Source organism: Lytechinus pictus, unplaced genomic scaffold (genome assembly GCF_037042905.1).
Source record: "Lytechinus pictus isolate F3 Inbred unplaced genomic scaffold, Lp3.0 scaffold_56, whole genome shotgun sequence".
Lineage (NCBI taxonomy): Eukaryota > Metazoa > Echinodermata > Echinoidea > Temnopleuroida > Toxopneustidae > Lytechinus > Lytechinus pictus.
In genome coordinates this window covers 85243-112005 of record NW_026974176.1, presented here as the reverse complement: position 1 = coordinate 112005, position 26763 = coordinate 85243, and the positions used below count along the sequence as shown (strand labels likewise).

General features: G+C 37.3%; 1 protein-coding gene and 1 long non-coding RNA gene across 2 annotated transcripts; both read left to right on the top strand.

The window, feature by feature from the left end:
• Positions 1 to 8380: 8380 nt before the first annotated feature.
• On the top strand, positions 8381 to 14141 carry LOC135158566 (uncharacterized). Its single transcript, XR_010297334.1, has 3 exons — positions 8381 to 8579; positions 12573 to 12689; positions 13226 to 14141. It is a non-coding gene; the product is annotated as an uncharacterized LOC135158566 (long non-coding RNA).
• Positions 14142 to 18054: 3913 nt separating this feature from the next.
• Positions 18055 to 20033, top strand: LOC135158563 (uncharacterized). The gene is made up of 2 exons (XM_064115449.1): positions 18055 to 18402; positions 19152 to 20033. The coding sequence occupies exons 1-2, from the start codon at positions 18055 to 18057 to the stop codon at positions 20031 to 20033; spliced, it is 1230 nt and encodes a 409-aa protein (XP_063971519.1).
• Positions 20034 to 26763: the final 6730 nt, after the last annotated feature.

Below are 26763 nucleotides of genomic sequence, written 5' to 3'. Positions count from 1 at the left end.
CAGATTTGAGTCACATTTACCCCCTTCGCTCTTTGAAATTGCAACAGGAAAACAAATCGAACACTGGTATGCAATCTTCAGCAACAAAATTATTTTTTTATTACAAACTGTAATTTATGAAAAGAAGAAACCAAAGGCGATTTTTAGTGAAACATTGATGCCACCGTCTTGAAGCCCAGAAGCCAAAAATCACAAAATAGTTTCGGACTTTCGTTGCGCAGCATCATCATCGTACTTGCAAGGGAATATATTCACCCTTTTTTATTCATTCTGGAAAATAAAGGTATTTGGTATGCTGTGATTTCACCCAAAATGGATTATCGTCGTAATTATACACTTTGCAAATGACCTGAATACAAGGGGGTAAAGAGACCATTCATGAGTAGCGTTACAATAGGCAATGAAGAAAGCACTAGAGCAGACAACAAAGCGGTATCGATCGAACCCGACTTGTCCGCGCGTGCTGATTGCCCTTACGCATTTTTGTACACAGTGCCTATTGACTTGGGAAAAAGCGAAGATTTGACAAAATAACACGACTTTTTCCTCGTAAATTTCTTAACTATTCAGTTGATTTGAGAAGCGAGACCTTTAATTCTAGAAAGAAAAATGTCTGATCTTTCATCTTTACATTTACTAAAAATCCTGAAAATACTTCAGTTTGGCGCAATTAGCAATAGATTAGGAAAACACCGCCACAGATTCAAAAACCAGCAATGTACAAAAACGGCTCCGCCGCAGGGAGAGGTATCCGGTTTCGCGGGCCCGCACGCAAAGGGTTAATAATGCGAGCACAAAGCGCGAGCAGAAATATTTTGATATTGTGATCTGAAACTGGATAATGATTTAAATAGAGAACAAGTTGAGTATCTGAATAAACATGCGCGCGCGTGTTTCATAAATTATTTAGACCTAGAATCTAAGCATTCTATATACATGTACATCTTTAATCATGTAAATCATGAAACTTTGATACTCCGATCTGAAAAAAGAGTCAATTTCAGCTTTATATTTCAAGCACTTTGTAGAAAAATTGTAAGGCAAGCAGCAAATGTTAATATTCAGACCATAAAACTGACATTTTTACAGAGCACTTTTTAAAAATCAATTTGTAAATCACACAAAATAATGAAAGTTCGATTTCCAAGGTGAAATATGTTTTGTATATTGACTTCCAAACTTGACATTCGAGCTCCATATTGAACAAGATATGTAAATCACCTAACAGGCAATGCGAGCGCGAAGCGAGAGCTAAAATGTTATATATAGTGGCACGAAAGATTATTTTTATTTTCCAAGTCTTCCCCTCATCTTGTTTTATGCACTCGTCGTCCTCTTCATTTTCTCCTCTCTTTTCCCTCTTTTATTCCTTCTTTCTTTCCGTTTTTTTTTCTTTTTTTTGCTCCGCCAAGAGGGGGAGGGGGGCGGGCCCCTCGGCCCCCTGGTCCGCCTACGGGGACAAGGGGCGGGAACATTTGACAAGCAAAAAAAAAAGGTTATCCCAAAAGTAAGGTCATCTTGTCCCAACTCGTCCCCAAATACATATGTTTTATTTCGATTTAGAATGATGTATTTCTTACCATCATAAAAGACCAAAAATAGTAGGGGGGACATTTGATATTGTGTCCCCCCCCCCTACTATTTTGAGTAGGGGGGACACGTCCCCCTGCCCCCCCTGGGATTTCCGCCCATGCTCTGAATCTATGTTTAGATCAAATATATCATAATCACCGTTATCATCATCATCATATTTGCCATCAATCATTATCAGCATCATCCTCCTCATCATCGTATATTTTTTCGTCAATCAATATCTATCTAATGTCTGTCTATCTATCTAATACCTATTTATCTGTTATATATATATATATCTATCTATTAATATATATCTATCTTCTATTAATCTATCCACCTATCATTTATCCCTCCATCCATCCATCTATTTATCTATCTTTCTTATATGTATCTGTTTAAATATGTATGTCTATCTGTCTGTCTATTTATCTTTCATACTTATATCCACTCATTTGTTTAAATAATTATGTCTGTTTATCTATTTATCTACGACAGGCCACCTAATTCGTCCGCACGACGAATTAAAATCTAGTTTCACTTGTTACATTTTAAATCTGAGAGAAAACAAATCCTTTCACTTTTGTTGGATAACACATACGACGGCTGCCGTATTAGACCGTACGTAAAGTTCATTCCTCACGTAAAATCCATTCCTCTCGAAAAAAATTTCACTCTTGTTGCAAAATTCATTTCACTCAATTGCAAAAAATACGTTCCTCTTTTTTCTCGGCCTGTAGGCGGCGCGCTTCATTGTTGGCGGGAAATAGAGATGGTTGCAAAATTTTCGCTGTGCTGAGGGGAGAAATCATGAAAGCGGTTGCAACTCACAAAATGACAAGGATATGGGGATATCAGCGAACGCAATTACGTCACTTTCCCACGTGCACGAGAATGCACCACGAGGTGGGCCCATGAACACAAAACGTGAAGTTTGATTTTATCGCTGATTATGCACAATAGCCAGTGCAATCAGCCGTTGCATTCTGCCCTACGATCAATCACTAACCTTATCACGGTCTGGCTATACGTTTTGTAGGCATGGGGCATGAATACTTTATACATACACTATCTATAGAGCTGAATGGTCAAGGTAAGTGTTGAAATTTCCCTTTTCTCCATTCCGTCTGTCTTTTACTTCATTGACATACGATGATCGTAATGATTGATTAAATGAAGCTTACAAAGAGCTACAATTCACTGGTCAACTCGCTTGTACCTGCACTGCAAAACCAAATTCTCTCCAGTTTGTCCGAGACATGAATGGGGGGTTTTCCAATGCTACTCTCAGAACGGGCAGTACTTCACCGTCTTTTGAACAGACATGAAAAATGAGTATACGGGACTGAAGTTAAGTGATGACGTCATCGCTCAACCCTAAAAATTTGGTGTTAGCCGAGAATGTCCACCGAAAGCGATGACGTCTTCACCCATTCAGTCATGTATGCTTTACCGCCTATGTCTGGTTTGAAGAAGCACTGCCCGTGACAAAATGGTGAGAATTTGGTTTTGCAACGGAAGTACAAGCGAGTTGACCAGTGAAATGTAGCCTTTTGTAAGCTTCATTTCATCAATCATCGCGATTATCGTATGTCAATGAAGTAAAAGACAGACGGAATGGAGAAAAGGGAAATTTCAACACCTTGTCCATTTAGCTCCGGAGATAGTGTAGTGCCATGCGTGGAGCTATTCATGCTTCATATCATGCCTACAAAACGTTAGTGATTGATCGTAGAACAGAATGCAACAGCTGATTGCACTGGCTATTGTGCATAATCAGCAATAAAATCAAACTTTATGTTTTGTGTTCATGGGCCCACCTCGCGGTGTATTCTCGGGCACGCGTGGGAAAGTGTCGTAATTGGGTTCGCTGGTATCCCCATATCCTTGTCACTTTGTGTGTTGCAACCGGATTCATGATTTCTCCCCTCAGCACAGCGAAAATTTTGCAACCATCTCTGTTACCTCGTCCTGCCAACAATGATGTGCGCCGCCTACAGGCCGAAAAAAAAGAGGAACGTATTTTTTTGCAATTGAGTGAAATGAATTTTGCAACAAGAGTGAAATGTTTTACGTAGCGAGAGGAATGGATTTTTACGTGAGGAATGAATTTTACGTACAGTCTAATACGGCAGCCGCCGTCGTATGTGTTATCCAACAAAAGTGAAAGGATTTGTTTTTTCTCAGATTTAAAATGTAACAAGTGAAAAAGAAACTAGATTTTAATTCGTCGTGCGGACGAATTAGGTGGTCGGTCGTAGATAAACAGACATAATTATTTATACAAATGAGTGGATATAAGTATGAAAGATAAATAGACAGACAGATAGACATACATTTTTAACAGATACGTATAAGAAAGATAGATAAATAGATAGATAGATCGATGGTTGGAGAGATAAATGATAGGTGGATTGATCAATAGAAGATAGATATATATTAATAAAAGGGATTAATATATAGATAGATATAAACAGATAAATATGTATTAGATAGATAGACAGATAGACATTAGATAGATATTGATTGATGATAAAAAATACGATGAGGAGGATGATGCTGATGATTGATGGCAAATATGATGATGCTGATAACGGTGATTATGATATTATATTTGATATACACATAGATTCAGAGACAGATAGATACATATATACATACGCAGATAGATAAACAGATGGATAGATATATAGATAGAGAGAAAATAGATCGATATATTTATTGATAGATAGACAGATAGAATAACATATTTAACAGATTTAGTAGATAGATATTAAATAGATAAACAGACAAATAAACAGACATGATTATTTGCACAGATCAATAGATATTAGATTGAAAGATAAAAGGTAGACATACAGATAGACATACATATTTTGAACAGATAGACTTAAGATAGATAGATAGATAGATATATAGATAGATAGCTGGATAGATATATAGATAGATAGATAGATAGATAGATATATAGATAGATAGATAGATAAAGATAAATAGGCAGATAGATAGAAATTAAGACAGATATACAGACATTTAAACAGCCGGATAAATCATTATATAGATAGATAGATTGAATGATAAATAAACAGATAGACATATTAAAATAAATAAATAGATATTAGATAGATAGATAGATAGATAAAGAGACAGACAGATAGATAGATAGACAGACATATTTAAACAGATAATTGTTAGATAGATAGAAAAATAAATAGTTCGAGAGATAGATAGATAAATAGACAGACAGATAGATGGATAGATAGATAGATTTAAACAGATAGATATATATTAGGCAGAGAGATAGATAGATATTTCATGTAGGTAGATAGATAGATAGATGAATTTTACGTACGGTCTAATACGGCAGCCGCATGTGATATCCAACAAAAGTGAAAGGATTTGTTTTCTTTCAAAATTAAAATGTAACAAGTGAAATTATTCTTTTCAAAAGTGAAACATATTTTTTTTGGAAAAGTGAAATATATTATTTTTTGAAAAGTGAAATATATTTTTTTGAAAAGTGAAATATATTTTTTTTGAAAAGTGAAATATATTTTTTTGAAAAGTGAAATATATTTTTTTGAAAAGTGAAATATATTTTTTGGAAAAGTGAAATATATTTTTTTTGAAAAGTGAAATATATTTTTTTGAAAAGTGAAATATATTTTTTTGAAAAGTGAAATATATTTTTTTTTGAAAGTGAAATATATTTTTTTGAAAAGTGAAATATATTTTTTTTATAAAAGTGAAATATATTTTTTTGAAAAGTGAAATATAAATTTCTTTGAGTGAAATGGTTTAGTAGAAGAGAAACATATTTTTTTCAAGTGAAATATATATATAATTGTTTCCCTATGGGCGTGCCATACAACACGTAGTGTAAAGAGAATTATGAGAAAGGGAAAAAATAGGCCTAATGATGCAAACAACAAAGAAACAAATTACCCTACTCGTAGCTTAACCATTTCCTTCGAAAAGGTGAAAACTCTACCAAAAGAGATCACCTTGTGTTATCAGAAAAAAGAAGTCAAACAATACATCCCCCGACTTATTCGTTGCTTCCAGTGTCAACGATGCCCTTATTAAAAATCGCCAATGGTATTTGAATGGTGGCGAATGGTAGTTGAATGGTGATCTGAATGGTAAATGGTACGCGAATGGTATTTAAGTGGTGTTTCAATGGTAAGTTCTTAATGGTAAGTGGTGGTTTATGGTAGTTGAATGGTGATCTGAATGGTAAATGGTACGCGAATGGTATTTAAGTGGTGTTTCAATGGTAAGTTCTTAATGGTAAGTGGTAGTTTATTTAATGGTAAATGGTATACCATATACCCAATGGTGTCTCAGTGGTATGTGTCTAATGGTATGATTGGTATGATGAATGGTATACCATACCCAATGGTGTCTCAGTGGTATACAATGGTGTCTCAGTAGTATGTGCCTCTAATGGTATGATTGGTTTGATGAATGGTATACAATATACCCAATGGTGTCTCAGTGGTATTCAATGGTGTCTCAGTAGTATGTGCCTCTAATGGTATGATAAATGGTATACCATACCCAATGGTGTCTCAGTGGTATACAATGGTGTGTCAGAATCTCAGTAGTATGTGCCTCTAATGGTATGATTTGTATGGTGAATGGTATACCATATACCAATGGTGTCTCAGTGGTATACAATGGTGTCTCAGTAGTATGTGCCTCTAATGGTATGATTGGTATGACGAATGGTATACCATATACCAATGGTGTCTCAGTGGTATTCAATGGTGTCTCAGTAGTATGTGCCTCTATAATGATATGATGGTGAATGGTATACCATATACCCAATGGTGTCTCAGTGGTATCCAATAGTCTCAGTGGTATATGTGTAATGGTATGATTTGTATCAATGGTATACCATATGCCCAATATGGTGTCTCAGTAGTATGTGCCTATATAGTGGTATAATTAATGGATAGTTGTTGGATAATTGTAACGCAATTGTGGCTTAGTGGTGTGTGCCTAATGAATGCTATTTATGTTAATGGTGAATGGTATGCCCAATTGCATTACCCAATAACATAATTCCGAAGATTTAAAGAGAAAAAAGATCAAAGATTAAAAATTAGAATTATTAAAATTTTTGAGTTGTGACTTTTATGCGAGCAGCTTCCCCAAATCAGGCCCATTCGCTCATGATGGCAAACATGGTCTGTTGCATTCTTTTAAATTGTCTTTGTCTTTATTAAGTAAAAGGCCTATATGTGTTTAAATATTATTGAACCAGTGCTTAAAACACAATATTATTAATTTGTTATATTTTACAATTGTACATATTACCTTCTAAATTTATATCTGATGCATTGAGTGCAAAAATAAAAGGAGTCAATGAAATCTTATTTGATAAAAAGGGTTTTTATTGTACCTTAATATCAACGGACAAATTATTTCACAGCCGCTCCCGAAAGGGAAGATATAATCATCATTTACCGTAAAAATCTTGAAATTAAAACATGCAAGTTTTAAAGAGCATGAACAAGATGTGTATCGTACTAAATAGAAAATTGTACATTTCACCATCCTTTCTTTTCTCTTTTTGTTTCTTGGTATAATTTGCACGGCACACCACCTCTCCTATCTGTACGGTATACAGTTTTTTTTTATGTAACGCCCCCCCCCCCTTCTTGAAAGTTTTGTTCTATTTTTAAATTAATTTTCTTATTTAATTATGGCCACTTTTTATAAAGAGAGCTATGGGGTGTTGCAAGAAAATATTTGCAGTCAATCCCAAAATTCGGTTGCAAATTTACAAGTGATAGACTAATTTCATCTAAAGTAAACCAATTTATAGATTTATTGATGGAAGAAACAATAAATCAGTTGCAAGTTTGCAATGAAAAGTAAGACTTTCAATTGATTTTGGAGTTTGAAATTGACTTGCGTTCAACTGCAAGTTTCTTGCAATGTCCCATAGGTCAATATTTTGCTTAAAATGAATTTACTGTTGGTTGTCTTCCTCCCCCAACCCCTATTGAAATTCCCATCGGCAAACCCTGATTTTGGTCTGCAACGACCAAAGCCCCCTCCCGGCCATTTATATATCGCTACTACTGCTTTAATTTTGATCATAAAACGTTTATTTTTTTTTCTTTACAAATTGTGTTTAAATTATTTTTTCTCACTCATGGATGGTGTTTATAAAGAGGAGAGCTATTCTAGGCCGGTCATTACTTGCTTAATTGAAATGATTTGTCTGTTATTGTCTTGCCCCCCCCCCCCCCAGTATCAAAATTCCCTGCCGCCAGGCTAGTACAATATGTAACAGAAAAAATCTAATGAACGAAATTCTCAATTGCAATCAAAACAAAAGCGAAATTAAACAAAGAGAGAATTAAAGGAAAAAAGAAATAAGTAAAAAATATATATATCGAAAAACAGAAAAATAAATAAAAAAAAAAGAAAAGAAAAAGACTAAGACAAAGAAAAGAAGAAAGACTGAACAGAAAAAAAGAAGGAAAAAGAAAAAAAGACAATGGAAAGAAAAAAAAGAAAGACATTGAATTATAGAACAGAAAAAAATTGAGCAAAATGATTTTTTTCATAGATCCTTTCAAAGGATAAGCAGTGGCAAAAATTGACTGCATGGTTAATTGCCAACCCAGAACCAATCAAGAAAAAGACACCCCTGATTTGGTCTTACATGCAATTCACTCCTCCCACATATCGGGATGTATCTTGGCTAAGAAGCCCCCTCCCCCTGATTTGGTCTTGATTTACCCCCCCCCCCCAATATCGGGATGTGCATTGGCTGCGCTGCTAGCTAGCTCGCTCTATGTATGTAAGTGTTGTTCTCGCACGCGCGCGCGCACGTACGCATGTAACCGCCAATTGCAATATTTGAAAAAAGAACCCGATCAACCACTGTTTTGCTGTTCAGAAGTCCGTCTATAATTCATCATAAACTAAAGGAACACAGGTCAGATTCGGACAACGACTTCAAATTCATTCGCAGAATACGCTAAACAGTAAGTTAGATACCAATTTTCTTTGATATTGTTTTCGTAGTTAGTGGCTCGGCCTGATTTTCTAGAATGTTACTGTTAGTGTTACTGTTAGATGTCGTTGTACTGCCACGGGGATTCACTGCCACCGTACCGCCACTGCCCCGTTGGCGCGGGCCGGGACACGCCTGTCTCTGGCGAAATGGATTATGGGGCGGTGCGTTAATATGCCTTTGTATTGGCTGAGGTGAGCTGAGCCGAGCATTGTCATTGAGTAGTAATTCGCTCGTATGGTCTGATATCTATTGTCAATGTTTTACAAAACCATCTCTGAATACCGGTATGAATTTATGAATGAATGACTTGTTAAATCAATGCTGTACAGTGCAGTACTGTCATGACATTGAGTTGACTGTCAGTGTCAAAGTGTCAATTAGGCCATTGGTTACTGCACAACATTGACATTGTTTGACTGAAATGGAAACCTTGCCGAAAAATATTGCTCTGGAATGAGGCCTATAATTTGTTGTTGTTGGTAGATAATGTTGGTAAATTAAGATGACATGGACATGGTAGTATTCAGGTGAAACATGGTAAGGTGTCCTAAATTTTAAAACATAAAGCAAAGCCTTAAAGGCTACGCAGGCCGTAAAAAGCTACGCACCACTTATTGCGCATGCAATTTCAATGGTAAAATGTGCACTTTGTGTGCGGAACTGTGACTGGAGAGAGTGACAAACGATCCCTATTCAATTTTTCTAGAGAGACTGCAATAATTATTCAGAGAAAACCTACAACTGTTTGGAATTAACATATTTTAGAAATTGAGGCAGAGAAATATTCCATGATAAATCAAGAAGTGTTCTGAAAACATGGCGGGATTTTGGTATTAGTGAGTTGTGTGATATTTTCTTCTTGGTTAGGCCTAAGGTTTTTTAGAATATTTATTACATATGAATACGATATAATTTTTTCAAATATAAAAATTGGCATAGTTTTTTACGTTTGTAAACAAAATTTGTAGTTTACATGTAAATGTATGTATCCCCCCCCCCCCAAAAAAAAGGGCCTATACTAATCTGAACTCAGCCATGCCGGCTGACTAAAATCACAATTTCGGAATTTTTTCCTTGGGATTTTTCCGTGGGATTGGGCGCTAATTTCGCACCGATCAACTTCGAGCAAAATTCACCACCAAATGTTGTTCTCAAATGTCATATCAAGTCTGAATTGCATTTGAATGTCCATATGCCCACCGCTTTTCCGAATATCGGGAACAGCTGTATATCGGCTTCGATCTCTACGTCATTGTTTGAATCCTCATGCGTTGCTTTGCCGTAATTTTTATATGGACTGAAGTTCGTAACCAAATCATGCAAACTGCCGCAGGCAAATCTTTTGGTCGCTAACTTCAGTCCTTATAAATAATGGCAAAGCCAAGCAAAGTGATGTCTGACTGAGAATTTGAACGATAACGTAATGTTTAATGTTGGGGCCCGCAAAGATAACCTGGCTTGAGCCCGGACCGGAAGGTTTAGCCCAAAAAATTATGGGTCCTGGATCGGCCCGGAACTCGGAGCCACCGCTCAACACCGCTGCTGCACTTTTGTACCCTGCGATGTTAGCGAACTAATTTAACCTAAATATTTGTCCGAATCAATTCACTGAGCATCAGGAACATCTTTATTCCGGCTTCCACCATGATTTCATCATTCGAGTTATCAGATTTAGGGTCTCAATCCACTGTATATTTATTTGGATATTTGCTGAAGTTAGCGATTACAACGCGCAAACACGAAGTCAACAGTGTTGCTGCCCTCTGCGATCGTTTGGCAAAATCTGACTAAGAATTTTAACTAAGACGTCGAGATCAAAGCTAAAATAATGCTGTTTCCACTGCTCAAAGTGGCTGAAATTCATGTAAAGGATAAATTAAGTTAGATTATTTGAGAAAATAGATGAGCTTGTTTCATGAATAGTGGTAAATGGTCGCATTATCTTGGTGTTTATTTGGTATTTTTCGGAGACATAACAGCTTCTGATCTTCGCTGTTTTGGCTCTCAACCCGGACCGGCTTGGCCTGGGGAAAATCCCCCCAACTCACTGGTCTCTGAATTCCACCCCGGCATGGCTCCCACCATTACGATAACATCGGGAATGGAGCCAAAATACCGCTGTTCCCGATCGTGATGTTTGGAAAAATGGTGGGCATACTGTGTATTGACCTCAAAATGTGTGTAGACAATTAATGGTGGAAAATTTTGCTCGAAGTTGGCTGGTGTGAAACTGCATTAGTGCGGGAGAATAATCTGAGATCCTTTCATAGGGCTAGGCAAATCCATTTTTAAAGTTAATTATATTTTTTTAAATTAAGTTTGTCCTGTGATCACTTTTTATCTGTGTTTATTTATTTACTGATCAAAAACTTGCCCAAAATAATGTCTAGAATTCACCCACTGGCATATGATTGTCCCGGGACGGATCCTGGATTTCTCAAGGGGGGGGGGGGGGGCACATTTTTTCAGGAAACTTTAACAAGCACAAAAAAAAGAGATCTTTACTTGTGTATGAGACAATTACCGTGTTTACACTTGATCAGCTTTTGGTTCAGAACCAAAAGCCGATGCAGAATCGGCTTTTGGTTTATCTTGCACTGCATTTACACGCTGTTACAGCTTGCGGTGCAGAATCGGCTCGCGTGTCAAAAACCTCAATTGATACGCTCACCAACAATATACGTCATAATAAAGACAACGCTGGATCCGTGCGCTTACAATTATGTCACAATGGTAAAGTAAATGAAATGCGCACCAATTGCCGATGCAGAATCGGCTTACTGTTTACACGTAGTAAAAAAGCCGATTCTGCATCGGCTCGCGGTTCTGAACCTACTACTTTGGTGGTGCAAATTGCTGATTCTGAACTGCGAGCCGATGCAAGTTAATTGTGTTTTACACGCTATGAAAAAGCCGATTAAGTGTAAACACAGTATATATTTCCGTTAGAAATATTTGCTGTAACTTTCAAAAGGAGGGACACACTTGTGTAAAGACGCCATATTTACATTAAACACACTGGCCCGAATTCACAAAGGTGGTTTTGAAAACCCACGGTTGAGTCCATGGTGTATGCAGATTTCCTGTATAAATTACGCTTAATTTAGCACGTATCTTGCGCGTGTATAAAAAATGTCAAATTCTGATGCTCGCTTTTGTCGCAGTGCGCCAAATTGACGCCTGTTACCATGGTTAGATACGCTATTTTATTCATGAGTCCACTGTTTGAAGAGTGGAATCATTAATTCAAAACAGTGGACTCGTGATTAAAATAGCGTGGATAACCACGGCAACAGGCGTCAATTTGGCGCACTGTGACAAAAGCGCGCATCAGCATTGGACATATTTTGATATACGCTGTAAATAAGCGTAATTAATACAGGATATCTCCATAAAACATGGACTCAACCGGGGTTTTCAAAACCACATTTTTGAATTCGGGCCATTGACTATTGCTCTCAAGGGGGGGGGGGGGAGGTAGGGGCACAGGTCAATTGTGCCCATCTGGATCCGCTACTGTGATTGTCAATACCAAGAAAAGAAAATCATATTGAATGTTATCAATTAATTGATTAGGCCTACCTTTGAAAACTGCTGCTCTGGAAATATGACTTCAGATCATTCTTTTTCTATTATATAATTTTCTCTTGCATATCTACATGATTGCTGATCAAAACACGTTACGCAGCAGAGTAACTGTGTTATATTGATCTATATATTTCCAGCATGCACACACAGAAAATATTTGGTGAGGGAATTTTATTTCTGTGACATCAATGTCAAACATATTTTCAAGTGAATTTGCTGCATATGTTGAAATAAAAATGATCATGATGCTGTATATGAGTGAATCATTGAATTTTGGAGCTTAAAGAAAGTTTTACTATATTAGTATTATATTTTTGTTTTTATCTGCACATGCATATTTTCCAACACTCAAATTGATTGTATTTCATTTAAGATTGGACGACGGATACACTGGATGATAATGTAGATGGTCCAGGATTATCTGGGAAGGAAACTACAGGTGTTGAACACAGAAAACCGTTTACAAGAAAACAACTGGAGTTTGTGAAAGGTAATTGTGTAAGAATTCACTTCAGTGGAAAAATTGCAAAGCTTCATTAAATAAAACAGATTGTACTCCTGCAGTGGCATAGCTGAAAAAAAACTTGTGAGGAATGGTAAAAATACTGAAAAAGGCCAAATGTCATCCCCATTTATAGGATTACACGTCCTTTCTAACACCCCCCCCTCCTGGAAAAAATCAATATGCTGGCGGGGGGGGGGGGGGTGGAAACTTTGGCCCCAGGTATGCATGTGGTATGGTATTTGTCATCATTTGGGCAACCTCCCATTAATTTAACGGGTTATTTTCTGCTAATCTATGGTTAAACATGAATTTCTTTATCATATTGTACAAAATGTTTTGTTGATATTTGTTAATTGGTACTATTCAATTGAAGGGTAGTGTATTATGCAAATTTCTCGATATTTTAGAGAAATATATCAATTTCTCAAGAAAGCTTGCACGCACGGCAAGCATTGATGTTTTGAACCCGTAGCTGACATACTGTCCTTTGCATTGTTTTCATCCCATATTCCTTATTACAGCTGCAAGAAATTAATCTTGCCGGGTACGCATTCACTTCACCTTGGTCGAGTGCAGCACAGTGGATAAATGTGTTGCTGAAGGAAAACACCATTGCTAGGATTCAAACCCACGACACTCTGTTGAAAGGTGAGAGTCAGAACCACTAGACCACGACGCACCCACAATTAACAAGCTGATGTCATACCCCCACTTGTTCTTTTGTATTTTATAACAAGAATTCATGTTTATTCACATTTTGACCTCCAAGAACTAAAAAGTGGAGTGAAGATTTATTTAATGTAAACACATGCATTGCTTGAAATCATTTCATGCTACGTGGGACATATCATACACACGTGTACGAAAATATGAAATTATTATGATTTCATTTTATAACATAAGCCTAACACAAATTCCTGACGATCATGTGCACATTCCAGTAATTTTTCCCCAAATGTTGCTAAACCTTCAAATCAAAGACTTTGTTATCAGATTTTAACGAAATTGTCAACATTATGCTTTTCTGATTAATTCTCTTCCTACCTAAATCTCCCCTCTTCTCATGCTTTCTTTCTATGGTCCCCTTCATTCTCCTTATAACTATGTTATATGTAAAATGTAACCGGTCGTCCAACCCATTTGATTGAAGGGCTAGGTACTCTAGACTGAAAGTTATGTGATTTAAATTCAAAGAGTACATCAGACAAAAAAAAAACACTGACAATTTCATCAAAATTGAATGAGGATTAACGAAATTATGACGAATTAAAGTTGTTATTTTTTGGTAAAACTGTTCTCTGCAAGTCCTCATGAATATACAAGATCCCAATTTATATATTTTTTTGTATTATATGAATTCAAATTTTGTCCAAGCTAGGTTGTAAAAAATTACGATTGACTACTGATTTACTGTGTAAGACAAAAATTATATTATTTCTCACACATCGTTGAGTTATTCATCTGATTCAACACAACAAAAATAGACAAAAAAGAAATAAGTGGGAATCTTGTATATTTGAACTATGGGAAATAGTTAAAAAATAGATGTGCTACTAAGAATTATTTTCTATATGATTTGCAAAATATTAGAAAAAGATGTCGCTATTTTTCTTGTTTTTTTTTCTATTTTCATGATATATTCTTTATTATTCTATATATTCTATTTTTGATATAGATATTATTTATTTCTTTATGTATCTTTAATGTATTTATGATAAACTTTTGGCATGTTTCTACAGAAAATCATTAAAAACGATTTATCTTTTCCGGACTCAAAAACCTTATCGCCCTTAAACCAACCTGCTTCTACAAACTGAATAATCTGATTAACTCGCTTTTCGCGTTGCAAATACGGCGGAAATAAGAAAATTCAACCTTTAACCTCACGTTGCATTGTACATATGTCCAAAATTGCATCTTCTTAGGAAAATTTTCAAAATTTGTGGTAGATCTCACTCAATGTAGCAGGTATACGTGTTGCACGATTAGCTGGCGAGATCGAAAAGGCCAGAATGTGCAAATATATGTACTGCGAAATTGCACTTCCGGGATTAAGCACTTCCGCCAGACACGATACGCTATTTTGCCGTGTGTTTTTACAGAAAAGTTAAACGGATTAACATGGCAATAACCACCTCTCAGAGATGGTTATGAGAAACCATATTTTGCTTGAAGCAGTTTATCAATAAACCGCATCGCGTCTGTTTCTACAAAATTCTACAGGAAAGTTTTCCGGGATTCTGGATACTTACGCGGGTAATACCTTTTAACGATTCTATGTAGAAACACGCCGTTTGATATATCTTTTAGGTGAAAAGAAAATAGAGAAATATTAGGAGGTTACTATTCCCCCCCCCCTTTTGGGGATATTTATTTCCTCTAAGTTTGGTACTCTTTACCTTTAATCATTTGGCCATGTGAAGGCTATCACACATTTTGAGTTTAATCTTCGAAATTTGGTGTTCATCAGTTTGTTGTCCAAACTCTGTCTTACATGTAGATTTGTTTATAGGAAGATTAACATAATATCTATGTGGAGTGCAATCATTGACCTCTTGTAGAGTCGTGCAGTCACATGTATTCATAATGCTGGTGCTTTTATGCCATACATGTACTTGTCAATACTGGGTTCCACTCTTTTCTACTTGAACTTATTAGTAAAAAAAATATTTTATTAATGTCATTGAAGTAGCTGTGTGAAAGCAATTACACACAACAGATTTAAAATCAAGGTTATTGTATTATAAGTATCAGGTTTGTTTGCAGAACAGTGGTTTTGCCAAGTACTCAATCCACGTAAAAAGCCATCAGAGAGAACAGGTTTATTCTTGGAAATGTTATTCATTTGTTGTTTTTCAATTAAACTCTGTCTTGATACATGTTTATTTTAGATACCAAGATTGACAGAATATCGATGTCAACGAGGAGCAAAGTCATATATATTCATAACTTATGTGCTTTAATTATAAAGTCTATACCTGTGAATACTGTGTTCCGTTTATGCTGTACTTAAACTTCTTATAGTAAAAACATTTGACGTTCTTGAAATAACTGTTTTCATCATTTTTTTCTTGTGCATACTTAATCCATTATCAAACCTACCATTAACCCGAGCTATATATGCTGTTCACCATTGGTCTACCATTCACTGTACTTTATTGGCCTACTATACATTGTACACCTTTGGTCTACTGTCTATCATTCAGTGTAAACCATTGGTCTACCATTCACAGTACACTTGTGGTCTATAATGTATGGCCAATGGTGTAAATTGAATGGTTGACCAATGGTATAGAGTGTATGGTATGACAATGGTGTACAGTGAACGGTAGGCCAATGGTGTACGGTAAATGGTAGGTCAATGGTGTATGGTAAGCCAATGGTGTATGTCGATTGGTAGGTCAATGGTGTATGGTAGGCCAATGGTGAACTGTAAATGGTAGGTCAATGGTGTGCGGTGTATGGTAGGCCAATGGTGTACAATGTATGGTAGGTCAATGGTGTATGGTGAATGGTAGGGCAATGGTGAACGGTGTATGGTGAATGGTAGGTGAATGGTGTACGGTGAATGGTACGCGAATGGTGTACGGTGAATGGTAGGTGTACAGTGTATGGTAGGCGAATGGTTTATGGTGAATGGTACGCGAATGGTGTACGGTGAATGGTACGCGAATGGTGTACGGTGAGTGGTAGGTGTACGGTGTATGGTGTATGGTGAATGGTACGTGAATGGTGTACAGTGAATGGTACGCGAATGGTATACGGTGAATGGTAGGTCAACGGTGTATGGTGAATGGTAGGCGAATGGTGTACGGTGAATGGTAGGTCAACGGTGTATGGTGAATGGTAGGCGAATGGTGTATGGTGTAAGGTGAATGGTAGACCAATGGTGTCCAGTGAACGGTGGCTGAATGGTAAATGGTAGGCCAGTGAATGGTGGCTGAGTGGTGGTCAATGGTAAACCTGTCTATAGTGGCCATGGTAGATCAATGGTGAATGGTGTTTGATCAATGGTATATGAATGGTAAATGGTGCTCATGAATATGGTAATAGTAACGTCCCAATTATTTAAATTAGTTTGAATGGTATACCATTGGGGCTTGAATGGTATACCATTGGTGTATGATGGGTGCTGTGCGAATGGTATTCCAATGGTATATCAATGGTGTTTCAATGGTGTATGGTGTATGGTATTTCAATGGTATACCATTCAATTTTTTTTATAAGGGTGTGGACATACAATAGCTAAAATTGTCGCCAAAAACTTAGATGCGTTCGGTGTGGAGGTGAACATCCATTTGAGGAATGCAATCGCAAGGAAGAGCGAAATTGTGTTAATTGTGGAGGTAACCACTCAGCCGCCTTTAGAGGATGTGAGGAAGCAATTAAGGCAAAATAAATCTTAAAGATCAAGGTTGTCAATAAAATGAACTATACACAGGCGCTCAAAAAATACAATGGGATGCAAAATGACAAAAATCTTGCTAATAATGATAGCGCGCCCTCATATGCACAGGTTGTCAAACCTAACCCCAAAAGTGCTCAAAAACACATTGGAAGCAAGGAAAGTCGACCGAATGAGACTAAATACAAATGGTCCCTAAAAGAGATGAACTGGAAAATTTTCAGTAATATATGTGAAAAAACTTTAAATTATATTATATGAATAATACTATTGATGTTCATACTCTTTATGGAAAATTGATGGACATTTTAGCGAGGTCTCTAAATGAATCGGCACCCATTAAGAAAAGGGCACATCGCAATCCAGTCCCATGGTGGACAAAGTAATGTTCCTTGAAAATCAAAGAAAGGAATAAAGCGAAACATAAATTAAGAAAATTTCTATCAACTGAGAACCTGATTAGTTATAAGCAAAAGAAAAGAGAGGCTTATTGTGTTCATACAACACATTTCATTCTTCATCAAACCATCCTTCATTCTGTCATTCTATCATGCTATTTATTCATGCCTCATTATCTCAACTACTGTTTCCATCTCCGTTCACAAGCTCACTATCATCATGTTTCCTCCCCAGACCAGTTGTGTAAATATTGACCATGCTGTATTACCCCCACCATGAACAACCCCTTGTTCAACTCCATCTGTTTATACTTTCCTTATCACTTTGCCTTCCTCAGATATTATGTGACTATAGAGTGAATTATATATTGTAGTTTAGTATAAAGAATAAAGTCAGTTGTGAATGTAACTCCAAGCCAAGCTGACATGCCTAGTTATTGAGTAGAGATCGAGACCGAGAATGAGTTCAAGTGTGTATTAGAGTTAGAATACGCATACACAAAATTGGCGACGAGGATAAAAAAAAACCTAAAAAGGCAGAGAGAATATGGCTCGACGCGTGGACCTTTCACAGCCAGCACCCTTTGATGTTCGTTCGTCTAGGGCAGGGATTGCCTGGCCAAAATGGAGGCGGACATTTGAGTATTACCTGGCAGCATCAGGAGTCTCAGCAGATGGTCAGAAGCGGGTCCTTCTACTACACTGTGCTGGACCAGATGTTCAAGAGTTATATGAGACACTGGTAGATGAGGATGAGCCTAAATATGAGACAACGATGACGGCCCTAACGAAATATTTTGAGCCCCGGAAAAATGTAGTATTTGAGAGACATGCCTTTGGACAAGCAGTTCAAAGTGATGGAGAGACTGTCGATGAATATTGCACTAGACTGCGTGTATTGGCAGCATCATGTGCATTTGGTGAACATACCGATGCAGGGGCGGATCCAGCTTTCGCCAATAGGGGGGGCCGAAAAATATTTTCATCAACATTTTTCTCGATTGGCCGCTATTATCTGATTTTTTTTGTTGGTTTTTCAGGGGGTAGTCCTAACTAAAGACTGAAGTTTTAGTTTTTATTGTTATAAACAAGATAAGGTATCTCATGTGGTCTTAATATAATACGCGAGCGCGAGCTCAAATTCTTTGATATTTTATGTCCTTAGACCTGAAGATTCTGAGCAGTTTTTATAATCATGAAGAAAGATAAGTATCCAACTAAACAATGCGAGCGCGAAGCGCGAGTCGAAATTTTAATATAGTAACGTGAAAAGGGACTCAATTAGGATTTTTTTAGTGATTAATGAAGAGGATACAACTATCACCAATTAAATAATGAGTGTATGAAGCGCGAGCGAATTTTTTTTGATATATATTATATTTTCCTATTCTTCCCCTCACCTTTTTCTTGTTTCCTTTCGGGTCGGGCCGGCTGTATGAGGCTGTAAATTACACATCATGGGTATAATACCTCTGTCTTACTTTTCTTTCTGTCTTTCATCGTTTCTATCAAGTTACAGAGTACACTTTTTTCTGCAGGTTGCCAAAAAGTAGGGGGGGGGGCCGGGGCCGGCTCGGCCCCCTCCTGGATCCGCGCCTGCGATGAACATATACGTGACCAAATTGTGGATAAATGTACATCTAGCTCACTTCACGAAGGAAGCTACTCAGGACAGATAACCTGAAACTGGATGACTTGCTATCGATAGCAAGATCAACTGAATCTGCAGACCGACGGGCTGGAGTGATGGAGGCCTCGGGAAGAACTTCGGAATCTGCGTGTGTGATTAAAGGAGGACCAGTGAGACAGCCTAATCGCAGTGACAGGCAAGGAAGGCAACCAAAAACATCAGAGAGTGTGAACAATCAAGACATTATATGCGGGAACTGTGGAATATTGGGACGTCGACCAGGAGATCGAGGATGCCCCGCCCAAAATCGTGAGTGTCTTGTTTGCAAACGGGTAGGTCATTTTGCACGAGTTTGCCGTTCGAAACTGAGGTCTGGTGGTTTGAGCTCGAGACAAGCTCCTATCAATCATGTCACCAACAACGAATTTGCTGGGATTGGGGACGGTGCAAACTTGGCTGCGAAGACGAGTGACAATTTGATTGAGACCTTCAACTCAGATGAGGACAATTTAATGTTCAGCGTGAGAGAGGAGGGGAATGCCCTTCCTAAGAGATCGATTATGGTGAACAATGCAAAGATCAATACCCTTGTTGATTCGGGATCGTCAGTAGACATCATTGATGAGCATACTTTTAGCTGGATGAGAGGCCGGTGCTCACCACTCCGGTTGACCCCCAGTCGCATGAGATTATACGCGTATGGAAGTCGCAGCCCACTTCCGCTCCTAGGACAATTCTTAGCTAAAGTGTCGACAGCGTCATCGTCGACCACGACTCGATTTGTGGTAGTGCGAGGCAACAGCGGATGCGCACTCAGTCGGAAGACATCAACAGAGCTCGGACTGATACGCTTAGCGGGAGGTGCTCAGATACAGGAGCAGCACATTGATAATTAGGTGGACGATCACGAGCCATGGACCGTTGTTCAACGAAGAAGGAATAGGATGAGAAATGTCCGGTGCTAAAAAATATGGTAACGTTGAGAAATATGGACTGATAACTTGATTACGGAACTGGATTGGATTCGACCTACGGAACAGAACTGTAAATAGTGTAGTAAAGCTGAGAGAAAAAGGAAGAACTGAGAACGTTGATATCTTTTGACTTAAATACAATAATTCCATTAACAGCTAAGTTCACATGTGATTTGTTCGAGTAAATTGGAAAAGTTATATGCATGTCGAAAATTTTACGATTGTTGTTATTGCCTTCAAATATTACAATGCCTCGAGGACTAGCAGAAATTCATTTGGAATATATGTTTCAGAAAGATTAATTTGTGATAATGTTGATTATGAGTTTATGACTTTGTTAATGAGATCCAGTGATCGGATTTTGTGAGGATCTTTTATTAGTACAAGTTTCATTCCAAACAAGGGAGGGATATTGTGTTCATACAACACATTTCATTCTTCATCAAACCATCCTTTCATTCTGTCATTCTATCATGCTATTTATTCATGCCTCATTATCTCAACTACTGTTTCCATCTCCGTTCACAAGCTCACTATCATCATGTTTCCTCCCCAGACCAGTTGTGTAAATATTGACCATGCTGTATTACCCCCACCATGAACAACCCCTTGTTCAACTCCATCTGTTTATACTTTCCTTATCACTTTGCCTTCCTCGGATATTATGTAACTATGTAGAGTGAATTATATATTGTAGTTTAGTATAGAGAATAAAGTCAGTTGTGAATGTAACTCCAAGCCAAGCAGACATGCCTAGTTATTGAGTAGAGATCGAGACCGAGAATGAGTTCAAGTGTGTATTAGAGTTAGAATACGCATACACAAAAAGGCTCAAAAAGAAATTCGACTATAGGGTTAGGGTTAAATTGAGTCGCTTCACTCCACTTGGTCAAATTTGGCGTTTTGTTAAAAGATTGAAAGGTATCCCTAATCCAACAAGGCATAACATGCCTGCATTGTTCTTAGAGAAACGCTTCTCAGTGATACAGACAAAGCCAACGCTTTTGCTCGATCTTTTGTCCAAGCTGGAGAAACTCCCAATGCTGACAGTTCGGATAAAGAGACCAACAGGCAGTTTGAAAATCTCCCTTTCGAGAACAAATGTGGGATGCAAATAGCAAATGTGACCAATAGTCTAGGTGATTGGTGAAAAAAATGTTCAGAAAATGGTAAAAGCATGAAAATTGGCATAGAGGTAGAGTAAGTTATTCTAAACACTTTTAGCAGGGGGTGCCAACGTGAATTTGCCAAATATAGAAACGGTTGCTAGGTAACATATTTACCTTAGTAACTGAGCTTTATTGGGCTTAAGTAACATTTTCATGAGCGATGTGTTGCATGAGTTTTAACCTAAAGCATGTTCCTTTGTATCACAACAGTTTTAATCCATTTATTCATAGCAACGGCTGCTAAGGGACCATTTTCCATAGCAACAAATTGTTTATCATTTTCAGATGAATATGATCAATATAATTTACTCAGAATAGCTCAGAAATTTAATCTGGCCCATAGATTCCTCATGTGATGAATTTTTCCTTAGGTAGACCTAATAAGCACAATAGCAACGGTTGCTAGGTAACATTTTTTTCCACAGTTACCAATTCTTAAAGGGCATTTTTTTAATGATTATAATTTATATGAACCATATCTTTTCTATTAAAGCATTAATACATTAATCACAACAACCCAGGAACAATTATACCATGTATACACGCCCATGCAAAATACCAGATGATGTAAGTAACATGTTTTCTGTTGCAACCAATGGGTAAAGGTCTTACGGTAAGATTATTGATAGAGGTACTAATAGATGCTTAAAAACGTAAAATCTTGCGCTAATTAAACTACCTCCCGATATGGTTGATATTTCCAAAGACGATATCTATGAGTTCCATATTATTGGTATAGTAATGCTTGCTGCATGTTAAAAAAACTCACCTTAACACAAATTTTTCTCCATTTGGAAACCATAATTATTATGGATTAACATAAACACATCGACCATCGATTTAAATTATTTGTGTCTTTCATAGCAAAGGGTACTTTGTTAATGTCTGTTATTACTACATAATTTAGTTACACATTTATCATGGAATGATAATAGACCTCATGTTTACTTATCTGAGTGATTGACAATGGAGGTAGAACTGATCGAATTTGTATCATCGAGAATTAAAAGTCTAGAAACCGTTGACATTCTGGAAATTTGTGGCTATGTATTTGCCCTATGAATCTCCTTTAAGACCCTGTATAACACCTACAAATGCTCTTGGAAAGAATTCCACAAATCAACATTTAACAAGAGAAGAACAGTTACAAGAACAGTTACAAGAGCTCACCAGGAGGTCATGGGTGCTTACAAGTTGAATATCTCTGATCTTGGGGAGATGAAAAAATTACCGCCAAGAATTGATTGAGTCAACTAAATTAGAAATTATTTCAAACACCAAAATCCCGCCAGAAAGTAATTTTCAAATGAGTGCTTGGATACCACTTTATCTCTAGCTAACAGTAGTCGTTCTCTTGAAAGCCAACACACTCTGCCTTGGTTTATCCCCTCCCTTTTGAAGCCTGCAATGAAGATCATATTAGCTTTCCATACCGTTTCCGGACCTAATGCCATGTGCAGGAGTTGATTTTGACTTGTCAATTCCATCTCCAGGTGTTTTGACTTGGATAAATCCTGCAGCTCTGTGATCTATCATGACGTGAAAGATCCTGCTAGAGTTGATATTGACCGATCAGTTCCGTTTCTAGGCATGTTGGCCGGATCCTGTAGCTATATGATTGATATATCATGACTCGATCCTGCAGAAGTTGATTTGGACCTGTCCGTTCTGTTGTAGGTGTTTTGACCTGGATCAATCCTTCAGCTCCAGGATTTATCATCACGTGAAAGATCTCCTAAGAGTTGATTTGGCCCGACCATTAGTTCTGTTTCCAGGTGGGTGTTTCATAAAGCTGTTCGTAAGTTAAGAGCGACTTTAAGAGCGACTGGTGATCCTTTCTTGTGGTAAATGGTATATTCATTGGCGATGGTTCAGCGAGTAAGAAAGGTTCACCAGTCGTTCTTAAAGTCGCTCTTATCTTACGAACAGCTTTATGAAACGGCCTCCAGGCTTGTTGGCCTGGATCTATCATGACTTGAAAGCTCTCGCAGAAGTTGATTTTGACTATAGTCAGTTCCGATTGCAGGTGTTTTTGCTGGGATCCTGCAGCTTCATGGATCATTACTTGAAAGATCTTGCAGGATGTACTATATGCGCAGCTGACTTTGTCACCTATACGTATGTGACGCACTTGTGATATTTGGGGCCCGTTGCAGAAAGAGTTGCGAACAAACGCAACTCAAGAAATCTTGCGCAACTTGATTTTCAGCCAATAAAGCACCCGTGTTCGGGAATGGAGTTTAAACGCAACTCTTTCTGCAACAGGCCCCATGTTGGCTGGACGTGATCCATCCTCGGCCACAAAACCCCGGCACAGAACAGTAGCATTAAGTTCTGATATGCTTCTTTCTTCCATATACCTCCAATACATCTTTGCATGTCCAGCTCAGAACTCAGATGGAAATGATTTTGCTGATTGCACTATCACCTTATATGATGTCCTTATGAGGAGAGATGTCTCTTACACTCTGATTGACAAACAATTCATTATTACACCGAAGATGATGATGGCTGTAACTTTCTTGATGTATTCCCTGTTGCCTCTAATATTCATTGTCGAGCATAATGCATGCTTCACAGTGGTTTTGCTTTTCCCTACTTATAATCAATCCAGACAGTCTTAACCTAAATTTTGGACTAGATATATGCCCAACTCTGTGAAGGCATGTGCGACACATAAAATGTACGTTCTATTCATTCGCTAGAATTGTACACAAAGTCCCAAACTACTGGAAACTGCACAGTTGTACATTATGTAAATATTTTTTTTCTTCATTATCTAGATAGAAACTATTGCACAATAAATGACTCAACTGTCCAGCATTATCATCAAATAAAAAAGGAGCAACAGTACATACATACAGACAATGATGCTTGAGCTGTTTCAGGTCTACTGCACATGCTATACAGTGCATATACAGGAAATGATTCCTGGGGCTGTTTCAGGTATACTGTAGGGGAAGGCGGGGTAAGTTGAGCATAGGGGCAAGTTGAGCCACCGCCCCCAGGCCAATAATGAATGAGTCAGACATTATGGTGGTGTCATGTATTGATGACCCATTACATAACCCTTAACTCCACCACATTGTTTTCAACTTTGAAACCAAAAGTACTTTTTTAGAGGGAAAAATACAAATTTCAGCCACAAAAGTAAAAAAGAGTGTGAAATAGATAAGTGTTTTTTACACACACACTTCTTTACATATAATAAAGCATAAGAACAAAATTGTCAGTCCAGGTATGGATCTTCATTCTTGTCACAGTCTTTTACATGATGGTTACATAAGAAATGTGTGGATGCGAAATTATTGCATTAAGTTCGGACTGGGGTAAGTTGAGCCAGCAAACATGGGGCAAGTTGAGCCATGGTAAGTCTTATGGTAATGTAAATAAAAACACAATCAAACCTTAAAAAGCCATCGATATGCAGGCAGAAAAGAGCAACTTCACATGACAGTTCTTTTACTTTTAGAGAATGTTAGTATTTTTTTAGAATTAGCAAGTGAAAAGACTATAAATAAAAAAATTGACATGCTGGTTCTTCCCGCATACATTTTGTACATAGTTTTTGTGGCTCAACTTACCCTCGAAGGTGGCACAACTTACCCCACAGATCGGGCAAGTTCTGCCACCTGACATCGTTTTTTTCAAAGGTCACAACGACTTTCAGTGTGGGGGTAGAAAGTTGTATATAGGTGAAAAAGATTTCCGAAGAATCATATTTAAATGACAAACCTTCTTGGGAAGTAATGGCGAGTAATGCATACGCACTTTTTTGATTTTTTTTTTATATCATATTGACTGACTTGAATATATATGTAGGGGAAGGCGGGGTAAGTTGTGACACTTTTTGCATTTTGCCTGATATAATTGATATGACTAATAATATCGTAGAAACAAGTACCTTGCCTTTAATTGGGAGCGATTAGTTAATGTCAACAAAATTTCAGCTTCCCTTTTCCCTCAAGGTTCGGTGTTTTTCCGAGTGCCACATGCTACATCCACTACAATACGCCGTTTCAGTTTAATAACAAGAGAGATCATATATGCACATTCAATGACCCAATTATGACTTTTGTCTGTGTGTTAGCTTTGTCATGTGTGAGTAAAAAGTATGCAAAAATAGTAAAATTATGTATATCGAAATTAGGTTTGTTACCTATATAAGATTAAGCCTACTATGCAGGCATTATAATTATTTGGACTGTCTCTGGACCTTTTTAGGGATCTGGTATATTTTTCACTCCAGAGTCATACTTTGACCAATTTTCTAACCACGTTCATTCAAACATTATATCCAGATGTAGTATTAAGTAATATTATCTATAGTTGCTATGGATAATGTGTTGCTTAGCAACTGTTGCTATACATGGTCGGAATGTTTCTTGATATGTGATATGTGGGAGCTTAGAAGTCAAAATATAGTTTTTGAAATGTAGATAACACACCAAAATGGTGGTTGCCAAAGTAAATAAGTTTCCTAGCAACTGTTGCTATACGAGAAGAGGTCAGGTTGGCAACCCCTGCTAAAAATGATCAGCACTATTCTCTCTACCTGTCAGCCAAATTTCATGCTTTTACCATAATCTGAACAATTCTTGCTATTTTTTGCACCGATCATCTAGACTATCATGGGAGTTTATGAATGTAGTGGTCGATACGTGATTTCAAGGGTATAATCACTTAGGTTTCAGAGTTTACGACTAAGCAGTAGTATACTATACACACACACACAAGTAAGTTCCCCCTAAATCATATTTCTACATTCATTACGCAACTCCTGGAAAAATTAGAGTGATCGGTTGAGTCATGCGTGATCAAAGATTGAATTAAAAATGAAAATTTTTGAAAGTCACAAAAGTAATTTTTCAGACTGTGTAAATACAAAGTTTTGCGAAGAATGTTTTTGGTGAATTGTATGGTTTTAATGCTATATTCATTATCATTAGACACTCCACACAAAATTTTGATAATGTATGTTCATGGTTCAGTGAGCACAACGTTTTTGTGACGTATCATCATAGGGGTTTATGGTAGTATCCTCTATAACTTAAAGAAAACGCGTTAAAATTTGAGAATATTAGTGGCTCCCCTTCCCCAATTGCTCGGCCCCTCCCCATTTTCAAATTGTGGATTCACCACTCATTAGTCCATAAATTCAACTGATCTTAGAAATTGTTAGGAAAAGAATGCATTATGCAATATAAAGAGCATTCATTCCTAAGTTTTCAAGTGCGCTCGTTCAACCATGAAAGTGCAAAAAGTTCGGAAAGTGTGTGGTGATAAAAATAATGGATGATAAAAACAACAGCAATTAAGTCACATTCAAAACTGAATTTGCCCCCACTATTCACTTTATTACCCCTCAAAATGAGTCTGTGACATTGAAAATGCCACCCCCTCTCTCTTTGCTGTGTGCTCACTCATGCATTAATAAACAAATCGATTTCATTTTATCACAGAATTCTGTCCATAGGTTGATC